The following is a 22,785-nucleotide window of genomic DNA, read 5'->3' as shown; positions in this document are numbered from 1 at the left end:
CATCAGCCGGTGGCAATGACAACAGAGCCAACTGGTTACTTAAACAATCATTGGGCGCCGTAATCATTAACTGCTTGAAATGGTCGCGTGTTTTGTGACCCAAATTGTGAAAATCACATTCTGAACAGTCATTATTTTGCCATTTTAATTGGGAATTCGCAAAAGGTATGGAAGTGAAAAGCATACAGATCGATTAAGTTGATAATGGCGTATGCAAGTAATGCAGATATGTTTTTTTTCTAGGCATTTTGAATTGATGAAATCAAATTGTTGTACAGATCGACGTTGCTACGGATGCTTTTAATACCGCTGTCTGCAAGCGCACTACATTCGTGTTTTACGGTACGCACACCACCAATTTCATGCAGTTAATGTTACGAAGGCCGAATGATTGTTTAAGACCAAGTGGGTTCGTTTGTCATGGCCACTGGTGACATCCACGCTTTCGGTGCTCTATATGACAAAACTTACGTGCTCAGAAATAAAGAAAAAAAAAGTGGGTTGTCCTGCGGACTAACCCCGGCATCAAAATGCGGTTGTCCGCAACAAATTTCTGGTTGTCTCAAAAAATGTCGCCCAAATCTCCTTATTTCAAATCAACATAATAATGATAATGATCAAGAAACACCAAAAACAGTGGCGTACGCAGGATTTTTTTAAGCAAGGGCGGCCAAAAACAGGCTGAACTGCGCAAAATAGTGGATGACTTAATAATTAACTTGGCTCTCCGCGCCCTCTCCACACCCTATCTGCGTCCTCACCTCTCAATCTCTGCAATCTTTGTGCGGCGCCATGCGAAAGGCGAACATTTCTTTGTTCATTGTTGCTCTGCTCCCAAGAATATGTTAACTTTGTTCAGTGGCGGCGTCCTAGGTATTCACAAAGGAGGGGGGTGAAAAAAGCGTGCGGCGGGCTATGGGGCGTCCTCCCCAGCAAACATTTGAAACTTGCCTGCGTTTGCTGGTTCCCAATAAGTTCGAGTTCAACCTCTCACTAAATCAGAAACCTGACATATTATAAACCAATGTTTGGAAAATAGCAGCTGGTCCCATATTTTTATATTATTTCACTGATTTATATTCGAACGGATTAAGATTTCGTTGATCGAGGCTAGAAAACACTTGAGATTGATTATGAAACTGAACATTATTTTGCCAGCTAAGCCTATACCAGTTTGGTTGGTATTGATTGTCAGTTCAGCATTCGCAAAATATTGAACAGCAAAAAGTATATACACCATAGAATTAATTGTGCGGCTACCACTGCGTATATTAATATAGCCGAAATCGGTTAAGAGTTTAGTGTTAGGGTTTCTTGGATTGTCCACTCGGACTAATGTCGCTTCAGACTTGGTTAGGTCTGTCCGGCGGGCAAGATTGCTGGTTGTCTCGGACACCGGAGCAACGCTTATTTCGAGCCACTGACTTTACATAGACTGGCACACAGCTTCTGCCATGCGTTGTGAAATCGTATCGGATCCATCTTCTGAACAGCATCCTCCAGATCATCTGCTTCAATAAACTGTAAGTTACAGTAACAGCACTAAAATTAGAAATCATCTGCCTCAATAAACTGTAAGTTACAGTAACAGCACTAAAATTAGAAATCATCTGCCTCAATAAACTGTAAGTTACAGTAACAGCACTAAAATTAGAGATCATCTGCTTCAATAAACTGTAAGTTACAGTAACAGCACTAAAATTAGAAATCATCTGCCTCATAAACTGTACATAACCCAGCACTCAAATTAGAGATCAGAACACATGCGTAGCGAATGATGGGAACCTCAATGCATTCAGAAATGCACGCGCACGCGCACACATACACACACACGCACGCACGGACACACACGCACACACACGCACACATACACACATACATCTGTAGCATGTACCTTGATGTCGACCTTTCTTTTGCAGGCCAGTGCGGAATGCCTCAGTGCCTTTGTCACAGAATTGTATGAATCTTCCAGCTCTGTATATTTACCGACCAGTGCAATGCTGACGACATCATATGGCTTCTCATGTCTGAAACAACAACGTGAGGTTATCCCACAAATATAGTAAACACAACATACACAGTGTGGCCCCGTTATAACGCGATGGTTGGGGTCCATAAAATGTCATTGCGAAAAAAAATATAAAAAATAAATCGGGGTTATATATGTACAAGTGGCTATATAACTATAAGAGCAAAAAATGGCGGTCCAGAGACTGATCGCGTTATATCCGAATTCATGTTATATAACCGAATTCGCGTTACATCGGGGTGCCACTGTTTACATTTTGGAGAAAAAAACATGAATATTCAAAGATATGTACATGCATGAATCCTGCATGTTTCATGCATAAATAATAGAATATAATACCCTGCCCAGACAGGTATTTTTGTGACTGGTTTGCACATAAAATGTAAAGGAATTATTATGCATAAATTTTCATGTACCAAAAGTGTAACAGTTTTCATCCAAGAAACTCCTGCAAAATGAAAATTAATGGGTGATACATAAACAGTATATTCTCTGTAAAATGCTACCCATGAAATAATCTATGGACAATTCCACGTATGCGCCATAAAAATTCCTAAACATTAACAGGACATTTCCTTTAATTATTATTCATGAAACATGAAATGTTTTCATGTTTTTTTCCCAAGAGGGAAATACTCACAACCCTCTATACATGATATATACAAACCCTTTCCTGCTCCACGACCTAATCCTGGCCATTTTTCATACCGAATACCGGCCGCCCAAATTACGACCCCTAGCAAAACGGCCAAATCGCAAAATTCATAAAACGCCCAAATTAGCAGAGCTCTGATGCAGATCTCCATGTTTCTATCGTTATGTAGGCAATGTTTTATAATAAAATGCTCATATAAGATCTATAATCTATTATCTGAATAAAATGCGTCGACAAAACGCCCAATTTAATGTGATAGATAAGTATATATGAAAAAAATTTACGCTCTCGCCACACTTGCCACGGGTTCCCATATTAATTAGCTCTGTGCTCACCTTTCTGCCAGCTCCTTCCACTTGCTAAGAAATCGCTTGGGTTTTGTGCAAAACGTGAGCTTAAGTCGTTCGCGGAAATAGTCGATGACTCCCTGGTCCCGCACAGTAGTGGCACGCGGTAGATAGACACAGATCGTGAATGCAAATTACCTGTCAACAAACCAAACCGGNAGTCCTCTCCCTGAATCACGCTGACAGTTATTGACGTTACTTGCGAGTAATTCTCCCTCTAAAACGACACTACTCCAGAAACAGAGCAGAGCTGCTGTGCCGTCCCATTTCCCCAATGATGTATACCTTTCCACGCAAGGCAAGGATCTAATGCCCGTCTACTCAAGGCGCCATCAACCACTCTAGCCAACCCCCCCTACACCAGTGACGCATGCCATCTTCCGCTCTCTCATTTATACTATTATGTCCCCCTCGACTACATCTATCATAGCTCCCGATCTGCCTACCGCCTACAACCTGATCCTTACCTCGCCACCCTCCACTGTCTCCCGCCTCCAAGGCCACACATCGACCCACTACCATGACTCGCCTCCCAGCTCATCTCGCCTCCACCGCACCCCCGACTTCACAGCCTGCTCTCTCTCCGCTCCCCCCCCCCCTCCCCCCATCGCCGACACGTCTGCACCAAGGAGCAACACATCGATCGCTCGCCTCCCCACTTCACCCGCATGATCACCAACGATCCCCGGTTCAATCCCCCCAACAGATACCCTCCAAATCATTCACCCGACCGCCCCTTCCCCGCTTTCGGAATTGACCCGTAGACCCACCAAGGCACGCCAAACACCGCACGTAGGCCCACCGCTCCACCCCCCCCCTCCGTCCCCGTCCCCTACCCCCCCCAGCTCCCTGCCGCCCCATTACTCCCATCCACAGCGCACCACACCCCCATCACCGCCCGATAGTCCCCACCGGTTGCACCCCCGTCGCTCCCATTCTCCTCCCTCGGCTCAAGCCACGCCGCCCACCGTCCTGCAGCCATCCTCACTTCCCTCTTCCTGCCACACCCCAACATAGCAGCAGCATTCACCGTTCCCGTCGCACGCCCCCTCCTCATCCGCCCTAATGCCCACCATCCACCGCCTCTCACCACGCACGTCCCCTGACACCCTCGCCTTCCGCTTCAAATATCAAATTTGGCCCCGACCTCCCTCCCATCTCACCAATATACTCCTGCTCCGATCCTTGCCCGGCGCCTCCGGACACCACCGGTTACGACCCGGCATTATCACACATCCCCCCCCTTTCAACGCCCATATCATCCCTACTGAGACAGCCTTAAGCCACGGCCTATCAATCACACTCCCCGCGGGGCTCCCGTACCTCCCTACTCCTTGACCCCGTCGCGCGTTTATAATATTTTATGCCCTATCACGATGCTCATCACCCCTCACATAACGCCAGATACCCCCTGCACCCCCAATGCCCTCATCCCCAAGGCAGACGTCACCAGCCATCTACACCACTATAAACGATATGGCCTCCCCCCTAACACCTCTGATCACAAACCCCTCCTACCACTCCCGCACCCCCGCCATCCCGTCTCAACCTAGCCGCTCCCCACAGAAGACCTCCCTATCTAACCCAACCCGACCCACTCCCAATATCCTCTCCGCCTGCCCACGCGAACCTACCAGTGCCTAAACCTTACCACTACACTATGAGCATGCTCAACCTCATCTCGCTGACCTTTTTCATCCGCTAAGAGTAATTTAACCCCCTCTTACGACTGAAACTCTTCTAACGCCAGGCCTTATGACTGCCCACTCAATATCACCGGCATCAGCTTAAATACTACATCCTCTAATGACTGACCCCCACCCTGCCACAACACGAACTCTCTATCATCTCACGTCATCTTTTATACACAGCTTATCCCCTTACTTCAACCAATATCCTCCTCAATACTGCTATCACATCCAACGACCCACCGACCCGGCGCCATTATCTAGCTTCTACAATATCAGCTCGAAGAATCGTATCCTCTATATAACCCACTCGAAATACAGTACTACCGCAAACCCTCACCGTACCACTCATCGGTGTGGCCACGTCTCAGTACACTGCACATCAACATTCCCTCATCAAGGCACAGATCTCTGTGATAAATATTATCCCGAACAATCAAGCCATCACCACCACATAAACTGGGCTCCCATCAGCCGGGCCCGTGTTCCTATCCCCTTCAAATAAACCGTGTCTTGTACGCGTGAATAAGGTGATGAGTCCCCACTGATCGTCGTGAGTGGCGCGCGAAGATAGATCAGACCGCCATGGCCCAGGCAGTGTTCCCACTGCTGTGCGTGCTCCCTACCCAGACTGCATATGTACAACCTGTGCGTATAACGATTAGTCCGAATGTCCAGACATATGAGCGTTGATCTTACCTAAGCAATGTACCTTTCGTACTCAATCGCCCGGTACTAAGTTCGACAACCGATCTCATCACTCCTGTCCATTGTAATCCAATATCCAAGTCCTCGACCAGAGACCGGTATCCAGTTTTATCGCAAACGAGTTAATAGGCCTAACAACCCCCACGTTTCGTCTTCCCGCAATCCTCAACTACCATACCTAATCAAAACGACAGGGTGGCGCTGGCTCGGAAGGACCGCCCGTATACCTCTATAACCAGCTCTCGTCTCCCTATCGGACTGATTTCCCAATCCGCCTCAGCCCGCTCGAGACACAAACCAAATCGGCTTAACTCTGACACTCGGCGTTAGGTGTATGGCGTCGGCGCACACCACCAACACTGCACCTGGAGTACTTTTAATCATGGCTTAATGCCCATCAATCTTATCCCGGATGCCTCAAAGAATGCTGCGGCAAAATGCGACCGCCACCCAAAATGCACAATAATCCTGTCCAACTATACTAAGCAAAACCCCCTTACCAACCCTCACTCCGAAACCAATGTTTAGAGCCAACAAGCCGCATTCTACTCTGTCACGCCTCCTGCAGCTATCACATCCTCAGCGCCTCTCCATCTCGTCCTTTCAGCCGGGAATCATGCCGTCAAGATCTCCCAGACGCCCTCCTAGAAAAACATCCCTGCGTCCAATGCGACTGTAACACGCCTAAGTTGATCTGCTTTTGGTCTCTATATTGCTCATGGACAGTTACACTAGACCCCAATGCTCCTGATAACACGCATCGACGTGACGGTATACTCTCCAACTTCCTTTACCATTATCTATGCAAACTCACCTCCACGCGCGTGTCCGTTCGGACTCAGTAGCATTCTTCACAGCCTACCATGTTACTTTGAGATCCTCGTTAGCGTGCTGGACCCGGACCGCTATAGATCTCCACGTAACCGGCCACAGAGGCGCTGCTGTGCCTGTTGCTCACATTCGTCATACAGCTCGGTACACTCACCTTAACTTCGTTTCCCACGGCATACTACTGCCAGCCCAGGCAAGCGTATGACTCCACGGATGGTCACGTCGAGTCCTACACACATTCCTGCTCCGTGGCCTATATCGCGCTTCCCAAAATAGTCCCTTACATTCTGGCGCATCCACTAAGTCACCAGTGAACTCTTGACTATTATCAACTTGCTAGCCGTACCGCCCGCGCCGCAGGGAGGCTTCTCGACACGTCCCAGCCAGGCCCTGACCACGCGCGCTACATCCGATCCGCTCCCGACCGCCGCTCGCGCGCCCGCGAGCAGCCTCGACTGACCCCCACTCACTGCACTCATCAGTGCCACTTGGTGATTTCACACCCCAAGCTACTTAGTACTATACCATCCCCGCTCACTCCACTTCACCAGGTTGGTGAAACGCCAAGCTACAGTTTACGCTATTACCCATTCCCTCACTCACTCACCAGGTCTGGTGACAACCCCACCCCAAGCTAGTACCTCTACGTACCATCCCTCACCTCACTCCACTCACCCCTAAGTTCTGGTGACAACCCGAGGCAAGAGGTATCCATCCCCTCACGCTCACCTCACCAGGTCTGGGCTGACAACCCGAGCTACAGTCTTATACCATCCCCCTCACTCACTCACCCAAGGTCTGGTGGTGACAAACCAAGCTAAGTACGTATTACCATCCCTTCACTCACTCACCAGGTCTGGTTGCCCAAGCTTGCAGCCTATTCATGTACTATTACCATCCGCCTCACTCACTCCACTCACTCACCACGGATGCTGTGGACAACCCGAGCCTACGAAGCTACCTATACCATCCTCCTCACTCACTCACCAGGTCTGCGTGACAAGCCCAGGCGAAGTACCCTATACATCCCCTCTCACTCACTCACCAGGTCTGTGCACAAAGCTCTGAAGCTTAAGTACCTATTTTACATCCCCCTCACTCACTCACCAGGTCTGGTGACAAGCAAGCTATACATATTACCATTCCCCGTCTCACTCACTCAGCCAGGTCTGGTGACAAAGCTGAGCCTAAGTACTATACCATCCCCTCACTCACTCACCAGTCTGGCGTGACAACCCGAGGCTACGTACTCATACCATCCCCTCACTCACTCACCAGGTCTGGGGACAAGCTGTAGCTAAGTACTTATTTACCCATGCCCCTCAGTCACTCACCAGTGTCTGGTGACAAGCTGAGCTAAGTAGCTATACCATCCCTGCGCTCACTCACCCAGTCTGGTGACAACCCGAGCTAAGTACATACCATCCCCTCACTCACTCAATCCCAGGTCGTGGCTGACAAGCCTGAGCGTCACAGTACTTATACCATCCCCATCACTCTACTCAACCAGGTCTGGTGACAACCCGAGCTAGACTTCACTATATACCATCCCTCACTCATCATCCAGGTCCCTGCTGACAGAGCTAGAGCTAAGTACTATACCATCCCCTCACTCACTCACCAGGTCTGGTGACAAGCCAAGCTAAGTACTATACCATCCCCTCACTCACTCACCAGGTCTGGTGACACCCAAGCCTAAAGCTACTATACCATCCCCTCAGCTCACTCACCAGGTCTGCGTGGCAACCCAAAGGAAGGTACTATACCATCCCCTCACTTCATCACCAGGCCTGGGACAACCCAAGCTAAGTCTATTTACCACTTCCCCTCACTCACTCACCAGGTCTGGTGACAACCTGAGCTAAGTACTATACCATCCCCTCACTCACTCACCAGGTCTGGTGACAACCCGAGCTAAGTACTATACCATCCCCTCACTCACTCACCAGGTCTGGTGCAACCTGAAAGCTAAGTACATATACCATCCCCACTCACTCACCAGGTACTGGTGACAACCCAGCTAAGACTACTCATACCATCCTCCTCACTCACTCACAGGTGCTGGTGACAAACCGAGCTAAGTACCTATACTCCCCTCACTCACTCACTCACCACGGTCTGGTGACAAGCTCCGAGCTAAGTTACTATGACCATCCCCTCACTCACTCACTCACCAGGTCTCAAATGTCCCCGAGCTAATACCTAATACCATCCCCTCACTCACTCACCAGGTCTGGTGAACAACGCCGCACGTTAGAGTAGCTATACCATTCCCACTGCACTCACTCACCCAGGTCTGGTGACAACCCCAAGCTAAGTAAATATACCAGCCCCTCACCTCACTCGACCAGTCTGGGTGAAAGCCCCAGCTTAAGTACGTATACCCATCCCTCACTCACTCACCAGCGTTGGTGTACAACCCAAGCCCTAAGTACTATTAGCCATCCCGCTCACTCACGCACCAGGTCTGGGTGAAACCCAAGCCTAAGTACCTATACCATCCCCACTTCACTCAACCAGGTCGGTGACAACCGCAAGCCTTAAGGACGTTCATACACATCCCCCACTCACTCACCAGGTCTGGTGACAAGCCAAGCTAGCCAGTACTCATACCCATCCCCTCACTCACTCCACTCACCAGCGTCTTGGTGACAACCCAGCTACAGTACCTTATTACCATCCCGCTCACTCACTCCGACTAGCGTCTGGCTGACAACCCAAGCTAAGTTACTATAGCATTCCCTCACTCACTCACCAGGTCCTTGGTGACAAAACCCAAGCTAGAGGTACGTGGATACCATTCCCTGCACTCACTCACCAGCGTCTGGTTGGACAACCAGCTTAATACTATACCATCCCCTCACTCACCTCACCAAGGTCTCGGTGACAAGCTGAGCTAAGTTATATACCATCCCCTCACTCAGCTCACCAGGTCTGGGTGACAAACCAAGCTTAAGTACGTATACCAGTCCCCTCACTCATCACCAGGTCTGGTGACATGTCCAGCTATAGTACTATACCATCCCTCACTCACTCACCAGGTCTGGCTGGACACCCGAGCTAAGTACTATACCATCCCCTCACTCACTCAGCCGTCTTGGTGACAAGCTGAGCTAAGTACTATACATCCCCTCACTCACTCACCAGGTCTGGTGACAACCGAGCTAAGTACTATACCATCCCCCACTCACTCACCAGGTCTGGTGACAGCTGAGTAAAGTACTATTACGCATCCCCTCACTCACTCACCAGGTCTGGTGACAAGCCAAGCTAAGTACTATACCATCCCCTCACTCACTCACCAGGTCTGGTGACAACCCGAGCTAAGTACTATACCATCCCCTCACTCACTCACCAGGTCTGGTGACAACCTGAGTAAGTACTATACCATCCCCTCACTCACTCACCAGGTTCTCGCGTGACAACCTGCAGCTAGCAGTACTATACCATCCCCTCTCTACTCACACGGTCTTGGGTGACAAAACCAAGCTAAGGCTATATACATCCCCTCACTCACTCACCACGCGGTCTGGTGACAACCCGAGCTAAGTACTATACCATCCCCTCACTCCACTCAACTCACCAGGTCGTGGTGACCAAGCTGAGCTACCTGTAGTTACTATACATTCCCCTCACTCCACTCACTCACCAGGGTCTGCGTCGGACAACCCGGATGACTAAGTACGCTATACCATCCCCTCACTCACTCAACTCACCAGTCTGGTGACAAGCTGTGAGCTAAGAATTCACGTACTATACCATCCCCTCACTCACTCACCAGGTCTGCGATGACAACCGCTAGTAGCCATATACCATCCCTCTCATCTCACTCACCTCACCAGGTCTGGTGACACCCGACGCTACTGAGTACTATACCATCCCCTCACTCACTCACCAGGTCTGGTGACAACCCGAAGCTAAGTACTATACCATCCTCACTCACTCCACCCACGGCTCTTTGACACGGGTCGAGCTAAACCCCAGCTCAAGTTACTATGACCATCCCCCTCACTCACTCACCAGGTTGCTGGTACACATCCCCGAGCTAAGTACCCTTCTACCATTCCCTCAGGTCTCATCTGCACCAGGTCTCCGGTGACAAGTACCCAAGCTACATTCATACCATCCCCTACACTCACTCACCAGGTCTTGGTTGAAACCCAGAGCTATAATACTATACCATCCCCTCACTCACTCACCAGGTCTGCGTTGACGAACCCAAGCTAGTACTATACCATCCCTCACTCACTCGACCAGGTTCTGGCGTGACAAGCCAAAGCTAAGGTACTATACATCCCCTCACTCACTCACTCACCAGGTCTGGTGACAACCAAGCGCTACAGCTACTATACCATTCCCCTCACTCACTCACTAGCGCTCTCCGTGACAACCCAACGCTTAAGTACGGCTATACCATTCCCTCACTCACTCACCAGTCTGGTGACAGACCCAAGCTAACAGTACCCTATACCATCCTCACTCACTCCACCAGGTCTGCCGTTGAACAACCCAGCTAAGCTCACGTATTACCATCCCCTCACTCACTCACCAGCTCCTTGGTGACAAGCGGGAGCTATTAGTTACTATACTCATCCCCCTGCTCACCTCCACTCACCACCTAGGTCTGGTGGCAGACCCAAGCTAATACTATACCATCCTCCCCTCACCTTCGATCACCAGGTTCTGGTGACAAGCCTGACGCCTGGATAGCTACTATACCATCCCCTCACTTCACTCACCGCGTCTGGGTGACAACCCGAGCTAAGTACTATACCATCCCCTCACTCACTCACCAGGTCTGGTGACAAGCTGAGCTAAGTACTATACCATCCCCTCACTCACTCACCAGGTCTGCAGGTGACAACCTGAGCTAAGTACTATAACCATCCCTCACTCACTCACCAAGGTCTGGTGGACAATGCTGGGCTAAAAAGTTTTTTTTTTTTTTTAACTTTACCATCCCCTCACTCACTCACCAGGTCTGGTGAAACCCAAGCTTAAGTACTATACCATCCCTCACTCACTTCACCAGTTCTCGGTGACAACCCGAGCTAATACTATACCATCCCCTCACTCAGCTCACCAGCGTCTCGGTGACAAGCCTGAGCTAATACCTATACCATTCCCCTCGACTCACTCACTCCAGGTCGCTTGGTGACAACTTCTTGAGCTAAGTTACGCTAACCATCCCTCACGCACTCACCAGGTCTTGGTGACAACCCAAGCTAAAGTACCTTCTATACCATTCCCCTCACCAGCTCACCATAGGTTTCTGTGTGGACAACCCCGAGGCTAACGTACTACTACCATCCCCTCACATCACTCACTCACCAGGTTCTGTTGTGACAACAGCTGAGCTCCAAGTAACCTTAGTACCATGCCCTTCCACTCACTCCGCACTCACCAGGTCTTGGGTGACGAACCCGAGCTACGCAGTACGCGTTAATACCATCCTCTCACTCACAGTCCACTCACTCAGGTCTGTGACAAGCCTGAGCTAAGTACTATACCATCCCTCACTCACTCACCAGTCTGAGTGAGCAACACCGGAGCCTACACTACGTATACCATCCCTCACTCACTCATCACCACGTCTTCCGTCAGCTTGAGCTAAGTACCTATACCATCCACCTGCACTCACTCACTCAGCCAGGTCTTGTGACAGACGCCGAGCTTAAGTACTATACGCATCCCTTCACTCAGGCTCTCACCAGGTCTGCGCGTGACAAGCTGAGTAAGTACTACTTACCATCCCCTCACTCACTTCACCCAGGTCTGGTGACAACCTGAGCTAAGTACGAGGTTATGCCATCCCCTCAACTCATCGACCAGGTCTGAGTGACAACCCCGAGCTAAGTACTATACATCCCTCACAGTCACTCACCAGGTCTGGTGAACAAGCCAAGCCCTAAGTACGTATACCATCCCTCAATCACTCACCACCGGTTTCTGGGTGAGCAAGCCAAGTAAGTTACTATACCATCCCCTCACTCACTCACCAGACGTCTGGTCCGCACAACTCCCGAGCTAATACTATACCATCCCTCACTCACTCACCACGTCTGTACATCCGCGCTAGCTTACTAGTTAAGCGTATTCATCCTGCACTCACTCACCAGGTCTCCTGGTGAGCAACCTGAGCTAAGTACTATTACCATGTCCCCTCACTCACCTCACGCAGGTCTGTGACAACCCGATCCTAAGTACCTATACCATCCCTCACTCACTCCGCAGGTCTGGTGACAAGGCCCTAAGCTAAGTACTATACCATCCCTCCACCTACTCACCAGGTCTGGTGACAACCCAAACTTAAGTACTATTACCATCCCCTCCACTCACTCACCAGTGTCTTCGGGTGACAGTCCCACTAGCCTAAGTCACTTATACCATCCCCTCACTCACTCACCATCGTCTGGTGACACCCTGACTAAGGTGCTACTATACCATCCCCTCACTCACTCACCCTTCACTCACCAGTTCCGGTTCTGCCTTCTCCCGGTGCCACCAACCACTGAGCTATCTCCATCGTTATCATCGCCGTACCCCCCTCCGATCACGCTCAATCCCCCCTCACTCACTCACTCACACTGTCCCTTGCACGTGATCCATGGCCAACTCTAACAGAGTACACCTCTATCTTATACCATCCGCCCCCTATCTCACTCACCATGGTCTGAGGTGACACAGCCAGCTCTAACATACCTACCTACCATCCCATCATCTCACTCCTCTGGCACCAGCGCTCTTCCGGTGACAAGCCCGCAAGCTAAGCCTACCTATACCTCCTCCCCGATCACTCACTCAGCAGGTCTGCGTGCACGCACGCCGAGCTATATGTACCTTGATACCCAACTCTCCACTTCACTCAGCTCTCACCTCAGGTTCTTTGTCTCGCCTTCTCCAGGCTGACAAGCCAAGCTAGAGTCACCCATATACCACTCCCTCACTCACTCACTCACCAGGTCTGGCTGACAAACCCGCGCTACTTCGGTTTTAACTCTATACCACATCCCTGTCTAGCACCTCACTCACCAGGTACTGCCACTATTCTCGTGACAAACCTGAGCTTCAGTAACTATACCGCATCCCCTTCCACTCACTCACACCAGCGTCTGGTGACATAACACGCGACCTCAGAGTACGTCATGAGCGCAGTCCTCCTCCTCACGTCACCCTCACCAGGTCTCGGCTGACCAAGCCAAGCCTAAGTACTTATATACCCATACCCCTTCACATGCGAGTCTCACGCAGGTCTAAGCCCCGCTCAACGTGCGACAACCCACTGACCTACCCCCATACTCCTCGTCAAAGCTTCCTCAATGCTCAAATACCCTCATCTCACTCAGCCCAGGTCTGGGTGCACAGCCAAGCTAAGTTACTATACCATCCCCTCCACTCAGCTCAACCAGGCTCTAAGCGCTTTCGCCGACTCAAATAGTCCACTCACAGGCTCTACGCCCTCATCTTATCCGACCTCTCTCGGTCTATCATCCCCGTTACCTTCCACTTTAGCTTGGCGTTCCACCTATCCATTCCCCTCTCCGCTGCACTCACTCACCAGTCTGTGTGAACAACTCCTCGAGCACTATAACGTTACGTATACCAGTCCCCTCACTCACTCACCACCGGATCTCCCCGTGACAGCCAAAGCTAGATACTAATACCCATCCCTCGACTCACTCACCAGTCTGGTGTAGCAGAGCCAAGCGCCTCTCAGCTCCCTGCACGCTCGCGTTGCGTTGTGCTCGTTGGCTTTGTCTTTTGTTCGCCGGTAGCCTTCGGCTGTGGAACAAGGCTGACGTGCACAACACAGAAGTTCTCTTGTTTGACACGGAACTGGAACTGCCGAAATGCCTCGACAAACGGCATGCCCTCTATGTCGCCAATCGTGCCGCCGAGCTGAAAACAATACAACGCTTAGTACCAGTAGTGTTTGAGCTAGGTTAAAAAAAAAAGTGGCTATGTGCTAAAAAATAGCATGCGTTTCAGCTGAGGTCTAAATGTAAACAGGCTAAGAGTGACAAGGGCTTGCAAGTCTGTGTTGTGTGAGCATGTGGGTTTGAACAGGGGGGGGGGGTTAACGCACAGGTCAGACAAATGTTTTGTATTCCATGTTGGCTGCCTCCCGACCGACCTCACGAAAATCCCGTCGACCCAAAAGTTTTTTTTAGCATTTCTGGGTTCCATAATTTTTTTTTTTCATTTTTCATAAGCATTAAGACTGAAAACACAAGCTATGTGTGGCAGAACATGAGACAGCAGCCTTAACAATAACTATTATGGCCATCATAAAAAAAAATGACCTACCTACTACACTAAAAAATCATGGTCGGGAACAGCAAACATAGAATTCTTTTAAGGATGGCCTAACTTGTCACATCTACAGCAGAGCGTGATAATGAGAAGGTCAAGACTTAGTTATTAATAACTCTGAACAACAAACAGCAGGACAGAAAAAGGAATTGTATGGATGGAAAACCAGGTGTAGGGTTTGTGTTAGGTTAGGTAGTATGGTAAATAGAAAGTACAATGCAAGGCCAATTTAAGCCATAAAAACGGTGAACAGAATCACTTACATTACAGGGATGAGAAATTGGATCAATCTAATTTTCAGCTGAAAGAAATTTAATTAGCAAACACGAGGCCGAGCGAAGCGAGGAACCGTAGTCAGTCGCCATGCTGAGGGGGTCCGGGCATGGCGCGCCCGGAACTTTTTAAAAAGACATGGGTGGCAACTTTGGTGCATTCTAAGCTATTCTTGACCAAGATTGAGTAGAGACTCTTGAATCGAGCGTTCAAGTTGTCAAAAATGGAACAAGTCGAACTATAAAATAGCGAATATCAGGCGAGCTTGAAATAGGCAACTGTCTTTTTTATTAAATGCTCAGACATAATGATATTTTTCTGTTTCCACCCGCGCGCTGCATTTTTTTACTCAGACATAAGCTGCTTGCTGCGACCAGATTGTGAATGAATAAAAACCCCAATGCGAATGAAGGCAGATTGGACTCAGTGCATAGTCATGCACACAACATCACACAGCAACATGTAAACGCCAGCGCCAGCCAGGCATGGTCGTACGACAGCCTACCTCAACAATGTCTGCCCCTTCTCTGCAGCCTGATAACGATGCTTTCTGCTTCTGGTAGCGCAAAACAGATACACTGTATATCTTCGCTTAAAAGCCTACGTCTACACTCTAACATAATACCATCAGGTCTGTTGAGTATCATAATTAACATTGTAAGCCATTGTTACCCCGCGCTCCGCAATTTTCTCACGAATTTAATGTTTCACAAAACACCCGGACTGCAATCCGCGAAGAATCTCAGTTCGCGCTGATTAATGTGAAAAAGTGCATAGATTTTTTTAAGCTTTACTATTTTACGGTGACGTAATAACCAGTTTCCAAACACCAGTGCTTCACACTCACCGCTCGATGATGCAGACTTCAAGGTTCTTCGTTTGTGTCGTCGACGAGGGATCTTGGCGACACGCTCGAAGCCCACTCCTGTATGTGTCGGTGATGTGTGGCACCACTGTGTGTCAGATGGAGCAACGAGAAACCACAGGTGAGGAGGGCACGAAATTCACACGTTTTTTTTGACACCGCACAAAGCGGCTGGCAAACCGCAGTTTTTTACCAGCCCTCACAATTTTTTCCGCTTCAAAAATGAAAGATAAGATTTTTTGAAACAGTGAATCCACTGACTCCGCTTGTCAAAAAATATTGTAAGTTGGGGCGCGCCTCGCGCTAGTAGCTGTTGAAGCAAAGCTATAATGGCCAGATTGTTGAATGATGTCCAAAGGTTTTTTGTTCGATGCCATGGTTCACGCGTGCATTCTCGATTTCAAATTTATAATGTGATATTTGGCATGAATCCTCCGCTAAAACAGTATTGTAGGCCTATTGCTCATTAATGCTAAAATAAAAATGTAGGTACTCGCTAACACAGCTGAAACCACTGGCTCAGAGGGTTCTCACATCTCTCTTACCCTGCCCTTACCCTGTACCACACATCTCTCTCACCCTGCCCTTACCCTGTGCCACACATCTCTCTTACCCTGCCCTTACCCTGTACCACACATCTCTCCGGTACCAGCCGCTGCCCTTACCCTGCTACCACACAGTCGCTTACTTCCTGCCCTTACCGCTGTGGCCACACAATGCTCTCTTCCAATGCCTACGCCTGTGCCCACAATTCTCGTCTACGCGCCTGCCCTTACCTGACCACACATCTGCCCTTACGACCTGCCTTACCCTGTGACACCCATCTCTTCTTACCCCTGTAGCCTTACACGCTGTAACACACACTCTCTCCTACCCTGTACCCACATCTTCTCTACCTCGTACCACACATCTGCTCTACCGTGCCTTGACTCTGTACCCACACATCTCTACCTCGCGCTTGTACCCCCCTGTACCACACATCTCTTACCCTGCCCTTACCCTGTGCCACACATCTCTCTTAACCTGCCCTTACCCTGTGTCTCACATCTCTCTTACCCTGTGTCTCACATCTCTCTTACCCTGCACGGTCTTCCCGAGGTAATCTCCCTTCCGTTCCTTGTTGATGACATACTGGTAGATTTTGCCCGTCGTGATGTTGTTGTCACTGTGGAGCTTGATGTCAAGGAAGCGCTCATAGTTGCCAAGGTCAAGGTCAACCTCTCCCCCGTCGTCCAGGACGTAGACTTCACCTGTGTGCACAAAACAACAAAGTTTTTTGGATATATTTAGGAGGATATTTGGCAAGTGTGGTAACGGAGTGTGAAGGACACGTGTGGAAGGAGGTTGTCTTGGTAGATTGGAAAGTGAATGTTCTACCAAATAGGACTGGCTCAGGGTTGGTGGCAGGATATCAACATTCTGCATGCTAACCTTGCTGTAGTGTGGAGAGGGATCACTGTCAGGGCTTCTTCTCAGGGAAAATTTGACAGAGGAGGTAAAGGCCAGATGGAGAACAAACGCGCATGATGGATTCATTGAATCAATGGCGTGACGTGACGTAGGCACGCATGCGGACGCTGCAGACGGACGCGGGGAAAGAGAGGGAGAGGGGGAACTCCACCTCTGGCTGGGGGGAGGGCTCTAGGGGGTCGCCCCCCGCAATCTAAACATGCACCAAGCATGTGGTGATCTATTTATTTTTGGGTTGACACCGTTTTGACAACGGCGATGTTAAAATTGACAACGGCGGTGCGCCACTGTGCCTGTTATGTATGAGAAACCCTGGCCAGGTTTTATTGCTATTAAAACCTGGCGCACACGCAAGCTATATTAATTCAGCAATATAAGCAATAAAGCTTTAGTCGCCGGATTTTATCTCAGGAAATAATGCATGCATCCCGCAGACGTTACACCGCGTGCGCGTGTTACCGATTAAAATCAGGATAAATACAGTAAACATCCGCATAGAAGAGCCTAGTGATTAAGAACCTGTTAGGCCAAGATTTTACATTTAGACCCCCTTGACATAAGAACCTGTTTTAGCCTGAAATTTGAAACAGGTTCTTATTTGATAAAATTCAGTTAACAAGTTCAGAGTAATGTACAAAAATACAGTACAGTGCAGTTTCACTGAATACATTATGAAATCAAGCCTTGTCCATTGACTGACGGACGGACGTACGACGTACGACACCACATGGCAATAGCTCAGCTTGACGATGTCAAGGTGAGCTAAAGACGTACTAGGTACTCGCTAACACGGCTGAAATCACCGGCTCGGAGGGTCGGTGTTTTGCCAATGTTAACGGCCCTCCAAATAATTTGCTGGCATCGGTTACTTGGGTCCATACGGTTGTCGGTGGGCCGGTGCTAATTTGGCGCCCTGAGCCACCCACACCCTTTTCTTCACAAAAACACGTTATTTATGAATTAGGAACCAGGAAGGGAAGGAGAGGATGAAAAGACGATAAAGACAACCAAGAAGAAAACTAACAGCAAGAAACAACAAACAGCCTCACCGTGCTCGTATGGAGAGAAGGTGCCTGCGTCTATGTTGATATAGGGGTCGATCTTGATAGAGGTCACACGAAGGCCGCATGACTTGAGTATCGTTCCGATGCTGCTCGCAATGACACCCTTACCGATGCCACTGATTACACCACCGGACACCAGTATGTACTTCATTGTAGCTGCTGCTGCCGAGCTGCTGCTGCTGCTGCTGAGCTGTATATAGTACGAATAAAAGGTTAAACAAGATCTCATCATCCTAAAGGTTAAGGAAATACACTGAACATAGGTGCGGCCACAATACAAAATAACATGTGCAATCATGGGGAAATGCTTGCTCCCATTACTAGAAACATTGTAAAGTTCCGAGTAGAGTTAATGCTATGATAATACCCATGTATATGGATGGATAAAAAAATGAGATAAAAAATACTCATGAGAATGGATAAAAAAAATCAAATCCAAATGTTTACTGCACATTAAAGGAAAACATGCTTAGGTTAAGATTCAATATTTGAAAATAATAACTGGCAAACACATGGCAGGATCATTCATCACTTCATCACCTTCTCCTCTACTACTTCAAACCACTCACACAAAGCTATCATTACGTTTCCAACTTGATACTACCTGTGTTACAAGTTATCTAAGAGTTAGCTATCTACATTTGCATTATATAAAATCCGTTTTTATATATATATATATCTTTGCTCAGAATACATCCTTGAGAAAAACATGTTTTTATGAGGTGTTATCACTACCACCATGCGAATTCTTACCCTGCAGCCAGCCACTTACTTTATGACTCCATCGGCATTTCATCGCTACATTGAAATACACGGGGGGGCCATCACTTCCAAGCAGTACTGTGCTCATCATCACACGGCTCATGTTCATGCACTTAACTATGTATACATGACGCATACAATCAGAAGTAGATAATCGGGATTCCCTATAATTCTATATCCTTATAATAATCCTTATAGGGATTCCCTATAATCTTATAGGGATATCTTAAATATCCTTATTTATTCCCTATTATGCTTACTTCTGATACAATGTAACGAGCAGTGGCGGCTATCCATATACACCAGGAGTGAATAGAACAAATCAACTTAAATTAACAAATTTAAATTTATTTTCATTCCCTCCTGATATACATCACGCTCTGATTAGATCTCTCTATATATATTGCACATACGTGATAACGATGTTGGTGGGGGGGGGGTATGATCAACACTCATATTCACACTGACTGAGTGCAGCATTTTGCTTTTGCTCAAACTGTTTTAATTGCGTCCGAAATATGGAACTAGATATTAATTTGTGCCCCAAACACTGCTGCCAAAGCAGACTAGCGTGTGTCTGACCTGATGAACGCTGCTGATAGACACAATGCTGTAACATGGGTGTCAGTAATTTCTTTTAGTTTACTCATCTTTGATTACAGCTCTTTGATTCACAATATTCGATCACAATCTTGACGGGTATTGGCTTCATTGTTAATAAAATAGATGAACAAATCTACTTGTCTGAATTGTACTGAATGTAGTCAGCAGCCATGGAATGAAGCCTCATCGTATATAAGGCTGCCCCAGCTATAGTAACACTTGTGTGGACAAAAGACCTGGGATACAGCTTTTTCATATACGAGGCTGCACCTATGGGTGCCTATACGTAACGCCATAACAAATCTCAACTGGCTAAAGTTCAACAAACACTTCAGCACAACGTCGACCCTAACGTTGACAAATGTTAGAAGATAAAAACTATTGTCTTTAATGATCCGTCGTTGCACATGCATGTTGTAATGTTTCGGTGAGCAACCGGTTGAAACGATGAACAATATTAGAATTCAGAATTTCACAAATTCATAGGTAACCCGTAGGGTAAATTACCCTACGGATTTGTTACGGATTTCATGAGGAAACTGAACGAAATCCATACGGATTACTTAAAAAGAACTTGTCGTTACAGTGCTCGCTTCCACCTCTGCAACTTCTTAGTCAGTTTGTCTTAAAATCATTAAATGTACACAGAGCAGAAACAGAGTCTGGGTGGCAGAGCCATTATACAGCATTTCAATCAACTATCTGACAAATCTGTCAATAAAATGCTGAGCTCCCAACGCTAAAATTGCAATGTTTCACTTTAAGGTATTTTATTCAGGACGGTTTGTCTGCATGTAATTTTCCTTTCATAAGTAAAATTTAGCCTACCCTGTACGGATTATTAGATTTTGAGCGGAATTTGCTCATTCGTGAAGGAACAATCGTACATCAAACTGGGAAAATTCGAGCCCTGTGTATATGGTGTATATTTCACGGTGTTTTAATTTTCGCGAATTTCGCAAACGCGTCTCCGAAATTGTCCTTCAAGTCTGAATTCGTGAAAATATCTGTACGCGAAAAATATGGCGTATACAGTAGTCGAGTGACACCCCATAAATAGCTTCACAACCATGAATATTGTTTTCAGCGGAACATGGCAGACGATTCCTGAACGATTCTGAATGATTTCTGAATGAAATGGGATTGTCGGCTGTGTGACGGCTGCAATAACACCTGTCAAAATGACCGTTTACGTGCAAGGAATTTTGGTTTTACACGATCTGGAGCATTGATTGCGCAAGGTTGCACAGTTAAAAGAAAATATAAATTTGGCTATGTTTAGCACAGGACTTCGAAGGTAATGCCACGGCACTGGTAAGCCCATTTAACATTTTGAACACTCGAGTTTACAAACTTAAAGTTGCTACTATTGTGCTGTGCTCAAACCTAGTTTGAGACCCTAGTGTAGCTCATAGGGTCTATGTACCCCCAGGTACTGCCGGAACATACCGTGGGTCCGGTATACCGGGACGTACCCTGGTAACAATCTGATATGGTTAGGGTTAGGGTTAGGGTTAGGGAGTAGGCATAGGCGACTCCCTAGACTCGTTAGTGGCGTAGGCGAGGTAGGGTACGGCATATTAGATAGTAACAGGGTACGTTCCGGCAGTACCCTTAGAGACATAGACCCTCTCAGCCCTAGTATATATATAGTTTGCACGATGTGCACTAAACTGTTGACAGTGTTGTGTGGGAAAACTTTGGCCCATTATACTTGGGCCAAGAATACGTCATTTGCACATGACGCACATTTCCAAAAATGAATTGTGGTCAGCGCTTATATAGTTATATCCATGAACCGAACCTTTGCCCTAATGCAAGATGTTAATGTTTGCACTATGGCTGGGGCCAGTCAATGTGAGTTTTACGATAAATGTTAATATTATTATTGTTAATGTTATGGTTGGTCGTTGTTCCTGCAGACTGCAGTAGCTTGACACATTTTAGCCCTTGGCATTTCACTCTAGCATTCCCAGTTCTTCTGTATAGGCAGAATAGGTAGATAATCGTACTGCTCGGGAGGTAGGATGCTAACACTGTTATAATTACATAACATAATGCACTGAAATGTAATTATTAACTAATTTAAATAGTCGTTTTGCGTTTGCCGCCAAAACGATGAGCACGTTTTCTCCAACAACTCGTTGTTGTAAATTTACATAAAGAAAAACAACAAATTCTCTCCAGAAACAAAAAAGAAATTGCTCAAATATTTCGCTTACCATACACACTTCACAGTTAATAATTACGTAAAAGGCATACGCAGTCAGTGGAAAGGGTAAGCAGTAGAAACAACTTTTGCTTACCAATTGATAATATGAATGAAATTACTCTCTTTTCCCGCATGTATGCCTACCGACTTTTCCCACAACAAAATAGCATTGACGAATTTGCAAGGTTTCAATATATATGCATCAGATTTAACGTCTGTCCAGTTAGTTAAAATTAACAAAAATAATTAAAGCTTTTTTTCATGTCCCACTGCGGTAATAACTTGTTTACCTATTTGTTCTCGAAAGGAATATAAATATTGTTTGTGGGAAATTTAAATGCGCAATGGCGGGCAATGCGGCATCGGAATCATTGAAAACTCCAGATATAGCAATTTCGGGAAATAAAGAGAATGAATCAATTGTGCAGAAACAAAGAATTGGATATGTTTATAGTCAGAATTATGTTACCGTGTGCGATCTCCTTCCAAAAGTGACGAAAAGGGTACCATAGACGTCACCTACACAACTTCGGCGTAGTGTAAACCGACCTAGTTACCAATCTGTCGCACAGCCTGGTCGGGCTATACTACTAGTACTAATACTAATAGATTAGTAATAGTAGTACTAGTACTACTACTAGTACTAGTAGCTAGTAGTAGTAGATACAATAATGTAATCGTATAATCCTTATAGGGATTCCCTATAATTCTATAGGGATATCCTTATAATAATCCTTATTTATTCCCTATTATCTACTTCTGATACAATGTAACGAGCAGTGGGGGCTATCCATATACACCAGGAGTGAATAGAAGCAAATCAACTTAAATTAACAAATTTAAATTTTATTTTCATTCCCTCCTGATATACATCACGCTCTGATTAGATCTCTCTATATATATTGCACATACGTGATAACGATGTTGGTGGGGGGGGGGGTATGATCAACACTCATAGTCACACT

At 47.2% G+C, this 22,785-nt stretch overlaps 1 protein-coding gene across 1 annotated transcript; it reads right to left on the bottom strand.

Moving 5' to 3' along the window:
• Positions 1-1,436: 1,436 nt before the first annotated feature.
• LOC106815797 (CTP synthase 1-like) lies at positions 1,437-21,947 on the bottom strand (the record flags this gene model as incomplete). Its single annotated transcript, XM_014820304.1, is given in 10 exon segments — positions 1,437-1,521; positions 1,895-2,027; positions 3,020-3,122; positions 3,125-3,148; positions 3,151-3,169; positions 13,975-14,156; positions 15,693-15,797; positions 16,789-16,959; positions 18,229-18,433; positions 21,831-21,947. Coding segments are annotated over 10 exon segments (1,030 nt in total), but the record flags the coding sequence as incomplete, so codon positions are not given.
• Between the last annotated feature and the right edge of the window lie 838 nt (positions 21,948-22,785).

This window comes from Priapulus caudatus, unplaced genomic scaffold, assembly GCF_000485595.1.
Source record: "Priapulus caudatus unplaced genomic scaffold, Priapulus_caudatus-5.0.1 Scaffold1202, whole genome shotgun sequence".
Taxonomy (NCBI): Eukaryota; Metazoa; Priapulida; class Priapulimorpha; order Priapulimorphida; family Priapulidae; genus Priapulus; species Priapulus caudatus.
This window is presented reverse-complemented; position numbering and strand designations above follow the sequence as displayed.